This window comes from Pygocentrus nattereri, chromosome 30 (genome assembly GCF_015220715.1).
Source record: "Pygocentrus nattereri isolate fPygNat1 chromosome 30, fPygNat1.pri, whole genome shotgun sequence".
Taxonomy (NCBI): domain Eukaryota; kingdom Metazoa; phylum Chordata; class Actinopteri; order Characiformes; family Serrasalmidae; genus Pygocentrus; species Pygocentrus nattereri.
The window spans coordinates 18,055,972-18,069,850 of record NC_051240.1 but is presented as its reverse complement, the minus strand read 5'-3'; the positions used below and the strand labels follow the sequence as shown (position 1 = coordinate 18,069,850).

The 13,879-nt window shown below is 40.9% G+C and overlaps 1 protein-coding gene across 8 annotated transcripts in view; it reads right to left on the bottom strand.

The window, feature by feature from the left end:
* Nucleotides 1-334: 334 nt before the first annotated feature.
* inpp4ab (inositol polyphosphate-4-phosphatase type I Ab) overlaps nt 335-13,879 on the bottom strand; it is an 89,681-nt gene continuing 76,136 nt past the window's right edge. For 4 of the 8 annotated variants that reach the window (XM_037536455.1, XM_017715217.2, XM_017715218.2 and 1 more), the window contains one exon: nt 9,082-9,262. In XM_037536455.1, coding sequence (XP_037392352.1) covers nt 9,082-9,262 — 181 coding nt within the window. Of the gene's footprint in view, nt 1,266-8,761; nt 9,263-13,879 lie in introns of those variants that run through there. The other 4 variants (XM_037536457.1, XM_017715215.2, XM_017715219.2 and 1 more) reach the window with 4 other exon arrangements.

Here is a 13,879-nt window from a genome sequence, read left to right as displayed (position 1 = left end):
CTGTAAACGGTTTAAATGAGCATAAAGTTTATTATGTAGTTCTACAAGGTCTCAGTCTGAACCTCCTCCAGCTGGACGGACGACATCAACACCACAGTCAAACTCATCCCTGACTGGACTGAGCGTGTCGGGCGTCGCTGCTCTCACGGCTCTTTCAGTGGGATTTCGGAGATCATCCAGTGCTGTGGAACCAGCGCCGAACGCTCTGAGCTGTTGGAGCTTCACTGCTGATGAAAATCCCGCTGCTCAGTTCTGACAGATTCACTCTTATTGACGTGGAGAACGCAGAACGTTCTGCTCAGGGGTCTCATCTCCTCTCAGACTGAAGGGAGCCAGTCAGAAACTCTATGACCCCCTCTTACAGTTGGATTGTGATTGGTTCCTCGGCGCCTCACGGTTGTAAAATTATGGTGCTTCAAAATCAGATGAATCTTTTTGAATCACCCTCTATAATATACCGGTCAGGCACTAGTTATTTCCGTATTGAGAATAATAGTGAAGAAATCAAACATCTGAAAGTGTACAATGAAGAAAAAAAGTGTAAGGCCTGATATCAATATGCAAGGAGCTAGAAATTCAGATAATATCAGTTGATATAACTTTATATGATAAATTACACAGCAGATTACGTTAAACAAAGCTCCACTATCTGATGTTATTCAGTCAACCGTGAACTTTGAAATAAGACCAGTAAGTCAGTTCCCGGCACGCAAGAAATAATAAAAAAAATGATCCAAGCTGATCTACCTAGTTTAATGACAATAGCAGTTTTAACTAGCTTGACAGTAAACTCTAACTAAGCAACATGTCTAAACCTTTGACTGGAACTGTACATTAGCTGAGCTTCATAACGGAAGAAGTGAACATATGTTCAAATATAAGATAATATCCAGTTTGTGACATTCAGTCAGGGAATGTCTACAAGCCATTAGGATTGTGTGATTGGTTAATCTGCATTCACTTAGAGGCTAGTTGGAAACATGAGACATAGTATGAGGTCTACAATCAGAGTGAGGTCCTGATTGACTACAGCATATTGTACACAGCAGCTACACAGTGATGTTTCTGTGGTGCACATAGCCACTCGAGCCTGGCTTACTGCGTTTAGCCTAAAGCCTGCCGGTCTGCCTGCTCACGACTCCACCTTTCCGAAGGTTCCGTCTGGGGGGCGGTAATGTTTAGGGAAGGCTTTCAGCTGCAGATAGTTGAAGGCATACTTGCGACATCCCACGTTCTTCACAGTGTTCTCGCGGCGGCATCCCTCACTGGAGGGGGGGGGGGGGTGGGGGTGAAAACAAGTGCAAAAGAAAAACAAACAGGGAAAACAACAAGGGGCCATGTTTAGAGATCATGAGGAAAAAAAAACAGACAATCAAGCAGCTTGGAGATATGACTGCACATGCTATTGGTTTGGGGATGAAAATGGGGGCTGGATGACCCAAAAAACAAGACGTTTGTTTGATATAAGTGAAGGAAAAGAAGGCAAACCAGATACACAACAACACAACAAGCAGAGCGTGCAAAGAACATGATGAGCCAATGCAATATCTGTCCTCAGAGGATAAATACAGGGTGTAGCGGAAAGCTGAAATCAGGAAAATAAAGGGGTTACCGACAGCAAAGGCTGCAGTTCGGGCAGATTTTAGCGAGCTGGGAGCACAACTTAGTATATTTATCAACCACACTTGACAAATAAAACTGCATATAAACTCAATGTTCACTCTAGGTAAACCTTTATGCTTTTGGATCACTTTTGGAAAGAAATATCTCTATTAAAAAGCTCAAAACTACTGCAGAACCCTCCCATGTTAAAACAATGAAAAAAGGAAGGAAATAAATAAAACATTTCCAAAATGTTGGGACGCTGTGAAAAATGTAACTAAAAACAAAATGCAATATTGTGCGTGGCATGGGTTGCATGCATATCTGTGAAGGCTCCATTATTGCTGAACAATTTAAACATGTTTTGGCAACATGTGCTGCCATCCAGATGACGTCTTTTTCACAGAAGGCCTTGATTATTTCAGCAAGGCTATATTTTGAACGTAGTACAAGAACCCTGCTCTGTATTAAAAGAGCCCTGGTGCTAAACTGACCTGCCTGCAGTCCAGACCTGTCAACCCTGAAACCATTTGGCACATTATAAAATGGAAAATACAACAAAGGAGACCCCGAACTGTTGAGCAGCTGAAATCCCATGTTAAACAAGAATGGGAAAACATTTAACTTTCAAAACTACAGCCATGTCTCCTCAGTTTCCAAATGCTTACAGAGTGTTGTTAAAAGAAGAGGTGATGAGCCCCCGTCCCAACTTTTTTGCAATGTGTTGTTGGCATCAAATTCAAAATGGTCATATATTTTTCAAAAAACAATAAAATTTCTCTGTTTCAACATTTGATTTGTTGACTATTTACAATTAAATATAGGGTTTAAATGATTTGCACGTCATTGCTTTTTGTTTTCACTTACATTTTGCACAGCATCCCAACTTTTTTGGAAATGGGGTTGTAAATAAATTAATAAATAAATACTTCCCCTCACATTAGAAAAACAAAAATGAAAGATACAACACTCTTACCACACCAAATATCTGCTAATAAAACATTAAGATATCCCTCTTTTCAGTCAATGGCTAAAACTCACTGGCTGCATGTGAACAAATGAGCCATAAAATGCATATAAAGCATAACCTCTCAATTTGTGAAAGACCTAATGTGAACTCTCACTTACAGCGAGCTCTTCAGGTATTGCATGCAACCCACTTATTAACCCTGCTCAAAAATCACACCTCATGAAAGAAAGCGGTCAGTCTGAATGTCCTCAGAGAACTGAAGGTGCTAGTAAAACTTTCAGCACCAGGGGGAGCTCCAGCTCAGCCTGGACTGTGCTACCTCTATCACATGCTGAACCTTCTACCCGTGCAGGATATACACACACACACACACACACACACACACACACACACACACACACACACACACACACACACGAGACAGCGTGGGAGGGTAGAGCTCTGTTAGAGACGCTCCACCACTGATAACAGCTAATGCGACACCCAGTCTCATTCTATTACTCCATCACAGCGGGGCTAACTAACGTTTTTTCAGCCTCTCTCATTTTGGATCATATTCACAATTCAGTGAATCTAGAGGTAGTTTAGGAAATCCCGTCTTCAGTAGTAAATTACAAGAAACATAAAATGTCCTATTATTAGAACTTTAACATTAAACTCCTAATATCATATGTTAAAGTTTCCCAAAAATGACTAAATAAACTAGTTAATAACAGAAAAATCACTGCATATATCTCTCCATATATCATGAGGGTCTTAACAAAACTTTGCAAAATTATAACCGTAGCACTTTACTGAAGGGTGCTGTTCATAAGACTACATGACACCTACGTATGGTTGTCAAGACAACTTACATAATCCTATATAAATGCTTATAAATACTAATTCCATTAGACGTCATTCGCTATAAAGGTTACGTTTGCCAATTTTCATCAAGCAGCCTTTCTGACTGATGAAGCCTGCTGGAATAAGCATTTATAAACAGTTATGTAGGGTTATGTATGTTGCCAGCGCAAGCTTATGTAGGTGTCATGCAGCCTTATGAACGGCACCCTACAGTAAAGTGTTACACCATTATAACTTTATAGAGGGTGGACATTTTTTTGTTCAAAGTGATTCTGGACTTTACCTGCTGTGGTCCATTCATCACAAATGTCTACCTAATGTAAAGGAAAGTTGGCATTTTCAAATGGTATTTGAAAAAAATGCGATTATGATGCTTTGATATGACAGCAATGACATCTTGTAAACATTCTTTATGTAAGGAAGCTAAACCCAACCCCCCCAAGCCATAACCAAGAAAATCAAGGAATATAAAACCACTCCCAAAATCTTAAAATGGACCTAGATCAAGAACAATTTCCAAAAAACGTTTTCTCCATACTACAAAGTCACGTCGGCACACAGCCGAATGCAAACGTTTGAACACTCCAGTCGTATTATGTATTTTTTCTTACTTTCTAAATGGAAATAATTTAACGAATACTCTACAGAGAATAAACATGCATTTTCTGCCAATTTTAGTGCACAATTTTGATTTTTCTGTCGTTTAACATATTTGGGGGGGGGGGGGGGGGGGGTGTCTGCTGCTGTTGGAAGAAAACCTTGTATCTTCAAAATGACAACTTTAGAGGAGAAGGAAAAAACCTACTTTACTTTTTATGTAAGTTAATGGAAACAAACATTTTTACAAGCTATTTTATGTAATTTCTTTTGGTCCATTCATCATTACATTTACAAACAATGTAAAGGGCGACAGGTTTTTTTCAAATTATGTCAAAAACTGACAAAAAAACGGAAAAAATGGAAAACGACAAAACTGGAGATACAAGGTTTTCTACCGGCAGCGCAACATAGAAATATATATCGTTTTGTTTTTTTCCCCCAGTTTGTTAAATTAAGCAAGTAAGTAATTGTGCACTAATATGTGCAGAAGTGTGTTCTTGGTGAAGGATGTTTAACTTATTTTCTCTTAAAAATTCAACAAAAACAATCTGACTATGCACACAACTCACTACACTGTGTTCGGGCTGGGACTACTTAACCTGAAAATGATTTGACGCAGTATTTATTGTTTTTTTTGTGTTCTGTTCTCATTTGTGATCTGAAACTCCAGTTCAGTTACTTCATTTACACACATAAAGTGTACAGTTGCCATGTGTAAATAAATGTCACACTGGAGTAACAACACACGGTGAAAATGCTAATATTGTATTAATGCTTAATTACAGTTTGTTTAGTTGTCGTGAAGACTTTTTAAACAGCATTTACGGATTTAACACACTGAAACTTTCACATCAAGTCCAAAGCACTTTTTAATTTAACACTATAGGAGTGGGATAAAAAAATAAAAAATAAATACTGAGTAACGGCCCATTCTGCTAAAGGTTTACAGACAGAACAAGACAGAACAGCTGAAGCTCTGCGGCAGTGCTTTGTGTGTATACAACCTTAGTGTTTATTAGTATTAATCTGTTCACATGACCTTTTGTGGGGGTTTTTTTGGGTCTGTACACTTTGGACTTGGCGTGGAAAGTCCAATCTGACCCTGCATTCACACCGGCAGCGTAACGATGGAGGTCATTCTGACGATTTCCTGTGACAGAAGGCAGTGCGAACACTGGCGACACAAAGTGGGCCGAGTTTAGCTTTATGCAAATAAGGAGTGAAACGAGGGGGCGACTATAGGATATAGGAATTGAGAACTGAGCTAGAGAACTGAGCTAGTTTCTGGGTTTCTCAAACACTAGAGGGCGCTCCCAAATAAGTCCAAAATGAATGGGTTAAGATGGAGCATTTGAGTAAAATCATAGTTTATAGATGCTTAAACATTTTCAATGTGAAAGAATACAAGCATTTCCTGAACACAGAACAGCATAAAACATTTTAACAGTTTATATTTGTAAGAGCTTTTAAACTAGATTCATAGGAGTTTAAAACGACAGCCAATGAGCTACTCCGCTCGCCAACCAATCAGCACTTATTAGCAGTGCTGCCAGCGTTCTGCTACCCAAAACCTGTTTGCTGTAGAAAAAAATGAAACATACAGGTGAGTTTTCTTTGCTTTCTTAGTGAAATACATCCTTCTACTTTCTAAAATTAAAGAAACGTTCTGGGCGAGCAACTGGAAACTATTTTGACTTTGTTTTTAACCGCTGAGCTACATTTACTCCCATACATCGAAGACCCGCTCGCTAGCGCCCTCTGCTGTTTGACAGGCCTGTTTTTGATATAACGGGGGAAATAGGAAGTGGCCAGGCTCCTCATAAACCAGCAGCACAGTACGCGCATTACCTCCGCCCCTCTGAAATGGCCCACTCTGTTTTTGGTTCCTAGATAATTCCTCCTATTACAGGTGGAATAACGGCGGTGGTGCCTTTGCCGTAAATAGACAGTAATCGCAAAGACCAAATACTGATTTCCTCACAAACTCACTGGACAGACATGAGGATTAAATAAAAATAAGCACACAAGTGATTCCTCACCAGGATTTCTGAATGCATCTGATTTGTGCTTGGTGTGAGTGAAACCATGGCAACTAATGCTGAAAAGTCACTGCTGATGTGAACGCAGGGTTAGACATACAGAATTTGTATCCGCAAATTATGAAAGTTGATATTTACTGATTATATATATTTCTCAAAACTGCTTATCGTCCCAGCCCAACACCCTAGTAGAACCAACTTTTAAGTCTCCAATGTCTATTCCCTGACCTAGAACACCCAAATATACAGAGAAGCCCCCCCACCCACCTACGATATCTAATCAGTGCCGTAACAGAACATCATCTCAAACCTTAATCTCATTATTACGGGTAACGAACACAAGACACAACCTATCAGACGCAAAACATTTCTATCATTTCCAGCAACCTTTTTTTTTTTCCAAACTTCTGTCTGAGCTTTCAGTAAAACATAGATACTAAAGAAAAAAAAACCACCTCAACTACAAAATTCACCATGAACGTCTGGCTCAGGCGCGGACGAATGGAGTGAATATGATCACCAGATGGAGATATTTCAGGACAGTCCATTTCTGTACTGGGTCAGATCGTACGCTCTGGAGTCCTGGTTAGGAGCGCATACAAACCTCCACCAGTCAGGCCTGTGAAATGCATGTCTTCATTCAACCAACCACGTGCGGCACGCAAACGCATGGAGACAGATACAAAATACGGAAAAAATCTTCCGATACAAAGAAGGGAGATCTGCTAAATCTGTAAATAAATACTCTTCTCAGATGCTAAAGTGAACGTCCAGTAAATATATAGTAAAAAATATAACAAGCTATTAGAAGATATTGCGCTGGCAAACCCAGGGAAGAGCTCTGAAGCTTTGGGACCTGAATAATATGGCACAAAGAAAGCGACACAAGTAGCTTAATATTTGGCACTAGCAGATACATTCTCCTTACTGTTCCTGCATAATCTGAGTTCAAAGCAACACATTTAAGCTCACGCCCTCAATAAACATACGGAGATCCAACTGGTACCTTCCATCCAATGGCACCTATTGCAACTTACCCCCTTGTGAACTCACTATATCACTGAAAGTGAAGACTTTCAGTGATTTAATACTTTTGCTAAGAAAAATAATCATATTAAAAATATGTCGCTATATTTACTGCATAATTGACTCCGTCTGAACTAAAAGTACAATCCGATATGTTCAAATTCAATCTCTTCTCGCTAACTGGCGCTAAACCTTCATCGTAAAAGTGCACTGGCTTTGTGTTGAAGCAGATCGATTATGTTTTTTTTCCTGCTAAACGTAGGAAGACAAGACAACAACGAGTGCTGTAAAGGTGCAGCCGGCTTCCGATGCAAATGAGATGCTAGTTAAAACAAGCTCAGGCTAAAGCCTTTAACTTTGCATTTAAATAGGAACACATGGAAGACATAAAAATTCAAATCGACCACAAAACACTGAGGAATCCTGATAATAGGGGGGAAAAAACAACAACAGACACCTTCATGGTGTATTATATATAACCAGCATGTTCTAGCATGTGCTGGAAAATAATAAAAAAAAAATTAAATTAAATTGTTACACTTTGTGTGAATATCTTATACTTAATAAATTAAACTCTATTTTATATATATATCAATATATACCTTTAAGATGAACGCTAAAATAAGTTCAAATGTTTGTAATACTGTATTTCACAAACTTTACAAATCTTGCATTTCACACCTCGGTTATGTAACAAAGTAAGGAAGTAAGGCAGAGAAACTGACTGCAAGAGACACGTAGACCTTTAGACTGGCTGTTATAGGAGAAGCCACAGAGGATATGCAGCCACTGAGCAGAGTAACCTGCCTTCTCTCTACGCTCCCGACCCACAGAGAGAAGGGAAAAGGGAAAAGGGGGGAAGAAAGAAAGTGTGTGAGAGGGGCTTCAGCCACTGTTTAAAGGTTTGGAATCGCTCGTCATATTAAAATGTAGCATTTCACTTACAGACAACGTATATAGTGGAGATTAAAATATTATAGCCCAGACAGTTTTAAGACATTTTATTCAATGTTTCGTCTTTTTGGAAACAAAGAATTAAAGGATGTTAAAGCCATTTATTTAGTTATTTATGTAAATGCAAAATTCCCTTCAAATTGTTTGTGGCTATTACCAGGTCTGCAGATAATGCAGCTTCACTGGACGGCTCAATATGCTTAGACGGGGATGCAGGAGGCGGGTGGTAACTTCAGGATTTCAGGATTGCAAAACAGAAGAGGAAAATTAATCAACAAACACTAGTGTTGCTATGCTATGGTTGCTATGCTATGGTATCCCAGGTGTTGCTAGGTCATTGCTATAGTATCCCAGGTGGCTGCTAAGGTGCTGCTAGGCTATTGCTATCTTATCCCAGGTGGCTGCTAAGATGTTGCTAGGCTGTTGCTATGGTATCCCATGTAATAGGTGTTACTAGGCTATGGCTATGGTATCCAAGGTGGCTGCTAAGGTGTTGCTAGGCTGTTGCTACAGTATCCCAAGTAATAGGTGTTGCTAGGCTGTTGGTATGGTATCCTAGGTGACAGATGATGCTAGGCCATTGCTATTGTATCTCAGGTGGCTGCTGAGGTGTTGCTAGGCAGTTTGTTATGGTATCCTAGGTGACAGATGTTGCTAGGCTGTTGCTATGGTATCTCAGGTGGCTGCTAAGGTGTTGCTAGGCTGTTGTTATGGTATCCTAGTTGACAGATGTTGCTAGGCCGTTGCTATGGTATCCCAGGTGGCTTCTAAGGTGCTTCCAGACTATTGCTATGGTATCCCAGGTGGCTGCTAAGGTGTTGCTAGACTGTTCCTAAGATATCCCAGGTAATAGGTGTTGCTAAGCCGTTGCTATGGCATCCCAAGTGGCTGCTAAGGTGAAGCTAGGCCGTTGCTGTGTTATCCCAGGTGATTCCAAACGTTTGAACAGTAGCATAGGGGACAAAGAAAGGAATAAACAGAAAGAGGAAAGGAAGAGTGAGACAGTTTGTCAGAGAGTGAGAAAGTTAGAGAAAGTGTGGCGGCTCAGCTGCAGCGGAGTTTGGCTAGCAGGTAGGCCAGGCTGAGGAAGAGCCAGACGATGAGCAGGTTGGGGCTGAGGGCCAGCAGGGGCAGTGAGTACAGCAGACTGGGGTCCAGCCTGAATTCTCTCACCGGCAGCAAACCGCTCAGATTCTTCTGCGTCACCCCCTCCCTGGTCCCAATGCTGCAGGAGGGGTGGGAGGGGAGCAAGAGGGGGGCAAAGGGGGCCACGAAGCATGAAAAGAAGGATGAGTGGAACGTGGGGACAGGGGGATTTTTGGGGAGGACGATGAACCGTGGCAACAGTGGCGGAATCGACATTGATGAAGGCGAGTAATAAAATCACATACAGATTAAAAATTAAAGATTAAAAAAAGGGTTGATGCGGGTAAATAAATGAACGGAAAAAAGGCAAATAAAAGAAAGACAGAAAGGAAGAAAATAAATAAATTAATTAAAACAGGAGAAAAGAAGAAAAACAAATAAACAAATAAAAGCAGGGAGAGATGAAAGAAAAAAGTTAATTGATAATGAAAAATGAAGAAATAAAGAGGAAAAACAAATAAATAAATAAATAAATGTTAGGAGTGAAGAAGAAAATAAATTGAGAAAGAAAGAAAGAAAGAAAGAAAGAAAGAAGAGTGGGACAGGAACAGAGCAGAGAGTGAATAAGAGGAGTAGAAAGAAAGAAAGGAAGAAAGAAACGAAAGAAAGAGTAATGAAGGAATAAGGAAAGAATGAGTAAGAAAGAAAGGAAGGAATGAAGAAAGAGAAAGAATACAAACAAACAAACAAGAGTTGGACAGGAACAGAGAACAGTGAATCAGAAGAGTAGAAAGAAAGAAGGAAAGAAAGACAGAAGGAACGGGAGAGAGAGGGAGCGAACAGGAAGAGTAATAAGAGAAATGGTGCGGGTTTATGAGCGAATGGCGGGAGGACAAAAGGAAAGTTTATTCACAAAGAGGGTAAAAACAAATAAACAGCAACACGGAGAAAGAGAAAGAAGAGAGAATAAGAGGTAAATTAAGTCGGACGTTCAGCTTCATCAGTGAGTAAATCAGAAGCCGTGAAGGCAGCAGGTCCTGCGTGTTGGTGTAATTGGGGGGGGGGGGGGGGAGGGACCTGAAGCTCAGGGCCGTGCAGTTCCAGCATGCACCACTGCCTGCATGCAACCAGCACAGCGCACCATCACACAGGACGTCCCAGACAACTGCCCCTCAGACACACAGAGACCCACAGGATCTAAACACCAGTGGCAAAACACAAAGGCACAGAGTCCCCTGTGTAGTCAGCATCAGCAGCACAGAGGATGTAGAGGAGTGGAGGGAGTGTGTGGAGTGCGTAGCCCCCCCCCCCCCCCCCCCCCCCCACCCCACCCTAAGGAGCAAAACACCCTCACACACAGTGTTAGACTCAGATCTCTGACAGACTGAGATCAAGGTCATTGTGCAGCACTCAGAGAGGAGTATTTCACCAAGTAGGATCAGTCGGTTAACCAGGTACCCTCAACGGGAATTTTATGGATTTTTTTTTTAAGAATAATTCAATGGTTAAGATGTAAACATCATACAGTAACATTACACACCGTGTAAACACTAGGTTAAAAAACTGGCTACACAGTCGTCTGCAAAAGTTTGAAAACTCCATGTTCTGTTGAAAATAGTGAAAATGTGTTAAGCCTCCTCTACAGGAAAAACTTTAAAATGGAATTTTTTATTTGCTGAGCTTAACACGTTGGAAAAAATAACCCATAAAATATAAAATGGGCCTTAACATATTATTAAAATACAATATCACTATTCCCACATGTTGTATATCGCTGCGGCTGGAACAAAACCTCATATCTCTAACATGTTAACTTTACAGGAGAAGGAAAAATATACCTGACTTTTAATGCAAGCTGATGGAACCAGACTTTATGTCCAAGTAACTCTGGGCCGTTTCTGTGGGTCCATTCATCATGAAATTTCCACACGAGGTTTTGTTCTGACAGCAGTGATAATCGATATTCCATGTGCACTTTGGTTAAAATATCCATACAGCGTAAATATTTTGGCTTTTTTTATATTTATAATTGTTTATGTTGTTCATTTTTAAGTTTAGAAGAAGGATAGAGTTTTTTTTTCTTATATTTTTTATCTTTAGTGTTTATATTGTATATATTGTCTATTTCGTTGCTGTCAAAACCTCGTATCTCCATTTTTGTCGTTTTTCAGTTCTGGACATAATTTGAAAATTCCTTTACATTTCAGTTCTTTACATTGTGTGTAAATTTCATGATGAATGGGCCAAAACAAACAGCCCAAAATGACTTGGAAACAAGTCTGGTTCCACTGACGTCCATTAAAAGTAAAGTAGGTTTTTTCCTTCTCCTGTAAAACTACCATTTTGGAGATACGAGGTTTTCTTCTAACAGCAGCGATACAGTAACTAACAAACTGAAACCCTGTTAAGTAAATAAGAAGATTCATTACTCTGCCTGTTAATTCTCATCTTGTTACTTCTTTCCTTGAGTGCCTTGCTCTCCCTTTGCTGCTGTAGCACTGGGATCATCTGATCTCCTGATTATCTTACAACATTTGCACACACCATATTTTCAGATTTTTTATTTTTCCAGTGTGTGGAATTCAGCAAATAAACGCTACTTGTGCATTAAAACGTGCAGACGTGCGTCTCTGTAGCGTAGAGGATGCATTTACTTATTTTTTTACTTACAAAATCAACAAAACATGCAATATGACCAGGGGTGCCCAAACTTTTGGACATGACCGTGTTTGCTGTAGCTCCTCCACAATGCAGCATTTCATGTCAAAACACTCCGAATGTGTTTACATCTCAATGAAGTGGTGGAATCCCTCTTTAAAGGAATCCTTCAGTCTTTTTCATGACAGCATCTGCAGCATAAGGCCGGATACCACAGACATTAACTTCCCTGCAATAATAAGAATGACTTAAGGTAGAAGAGGAAACTTACTGACGTGAAACAGACACAACAGAAGTCCATGGAAAGGCGCTTCAGCATCTGCCCACTGGCTTCTATTCTAATTTCAAATCAGCATGTTTTCTCACTAAGTTGGGAACACTTTGAAATGAATGTATGTGGTAACCGACCGTATGACACAGACGAGGCACACAGATTAAGGCCCAATCCCATTTCTTCTTTTTACCCCTACCCCTTGTTTTGTCTCCTAACCCTTGGAACTGAGTTACAAGGGACTGTGGTTGAAATCTTGACCTATGAAATGGGACCCTCAAATAAAAAGAGCATCACTTCATTATCAGCTACTAGCGCCGCTCTGCAGGCGACCCTGCCCGTCTGCAGGGACAGCAGAGGAGGGGAAAGTTCAGCTCCTCACTGCTGGGCTTTAGTTACATTTAGGGATCATACGCCTTCAAAGAGGGGGGCAGTTATTTATTATCACCCCCCCTAATTCTTCAGTGATGTGAAGCTGAAGTCGGAGATTCTCCAGATTCTTGTTTGAATTTTCCCGTTCCACCTTAAATGGAGCAGCAGTTGCATTCTGGTGCTTGAGGCATCAAAACTGCTGGACTATTTAAGGTGGAACAGGAAAGTTCGTAGCTACCGAGACATTAGCATGCTATTAGCAACTTTTAAAGCTTGTTATGAAGAAAAATAAGATAAAACTGTGGTTATTGTGAATTTTAACAGAGAAAATTCTCACATTTGTGGGTTTCTTTGGTCTCCTGTTCAGCCGTCTTGCTGGTTTTTCTTTCATTCTCATAACACTCTGGAGTTTGGAGTGAATCTCTGAAAAACCTCCGTTTGGAGGGTCATGTAGCCCTAATACTTCACCCTCCCCCTCTATCTCAACACATATTGGGACACCGTACTCCTAGACCTGAATGCGCAAAATGGAGGGGTAACAGCTAAGAGGTAGGGGCGAGGGGTGAATTGGGATTGGCCCTAAGTGGTAAAAGTGGCTGGAGTGCTCCTTTAAGACTGTCCAATAAGAAGACAGGGACATTAAACAGTTTAAGCTCAAGTTATCCAGTTCACTGAGAAATCCTGCTCTGTGAAATAAGCCCCGGGTCACATACACAGCCTGCACAGCAAAACAATCCCTTTTCTTGTCTCCTTTCCTCCATTCCTCATTATCTCGCAGGTCAAATAACTGTGTGACGGTTATTCATTCACACTTCAGAGAGGAGGTAAGAAGGAGAGAGGTTTGGGACAAAGCCATTCAACTTAAACACTTAAATATGGCAAATGTGTGTCTGGCAAGCAGTGAAACAGCTGCAGCTATTCTGCGTCCTAAATCCCTGTTCAGTCACAATGAAGCGCTTTCGTCTTACACCTACGGGCTCAACTTATGCTTTTGTCCCTTTAGAAAGCACATGGCAGGAAAGCAGGTAGAGGGTGATGACGGGCGGCAGAGGAAAACAAATGTAACTGAAAAAGAGCAACAGTGGCAATGAGAATGAAAACAGCATCAGCAAACATTCGGCAAACTGTGGCCAAACAGACACAGGCGGAGAACAGAGCAGGATAAACAAGAGGAAGAAGTGCTGAGGACAAGTGCTAACTTCAGAGAGAGAGCGCGAGAGCGCGAGAGAGAGAGAGAGAGCAAGAGAGAGAGAGAGAGAGAGAGAGAGAGGGTGAGAGATAGATAGAGAGAGAGAGAGAGAGACAAAGAGAGCGAGCGAGCGAGAGAGAGAGAGAGAGAGAGAGCGAGCGAGCGAGCGAGAGAGAGAGAGACAAAGAGAGTGAGCGAGCGAGAGAGAGAGAGAGAGACAAAGAGAGCGAGCGAGCGAGAGAGAGAGAGAGCGAGCGAGCGAGAGA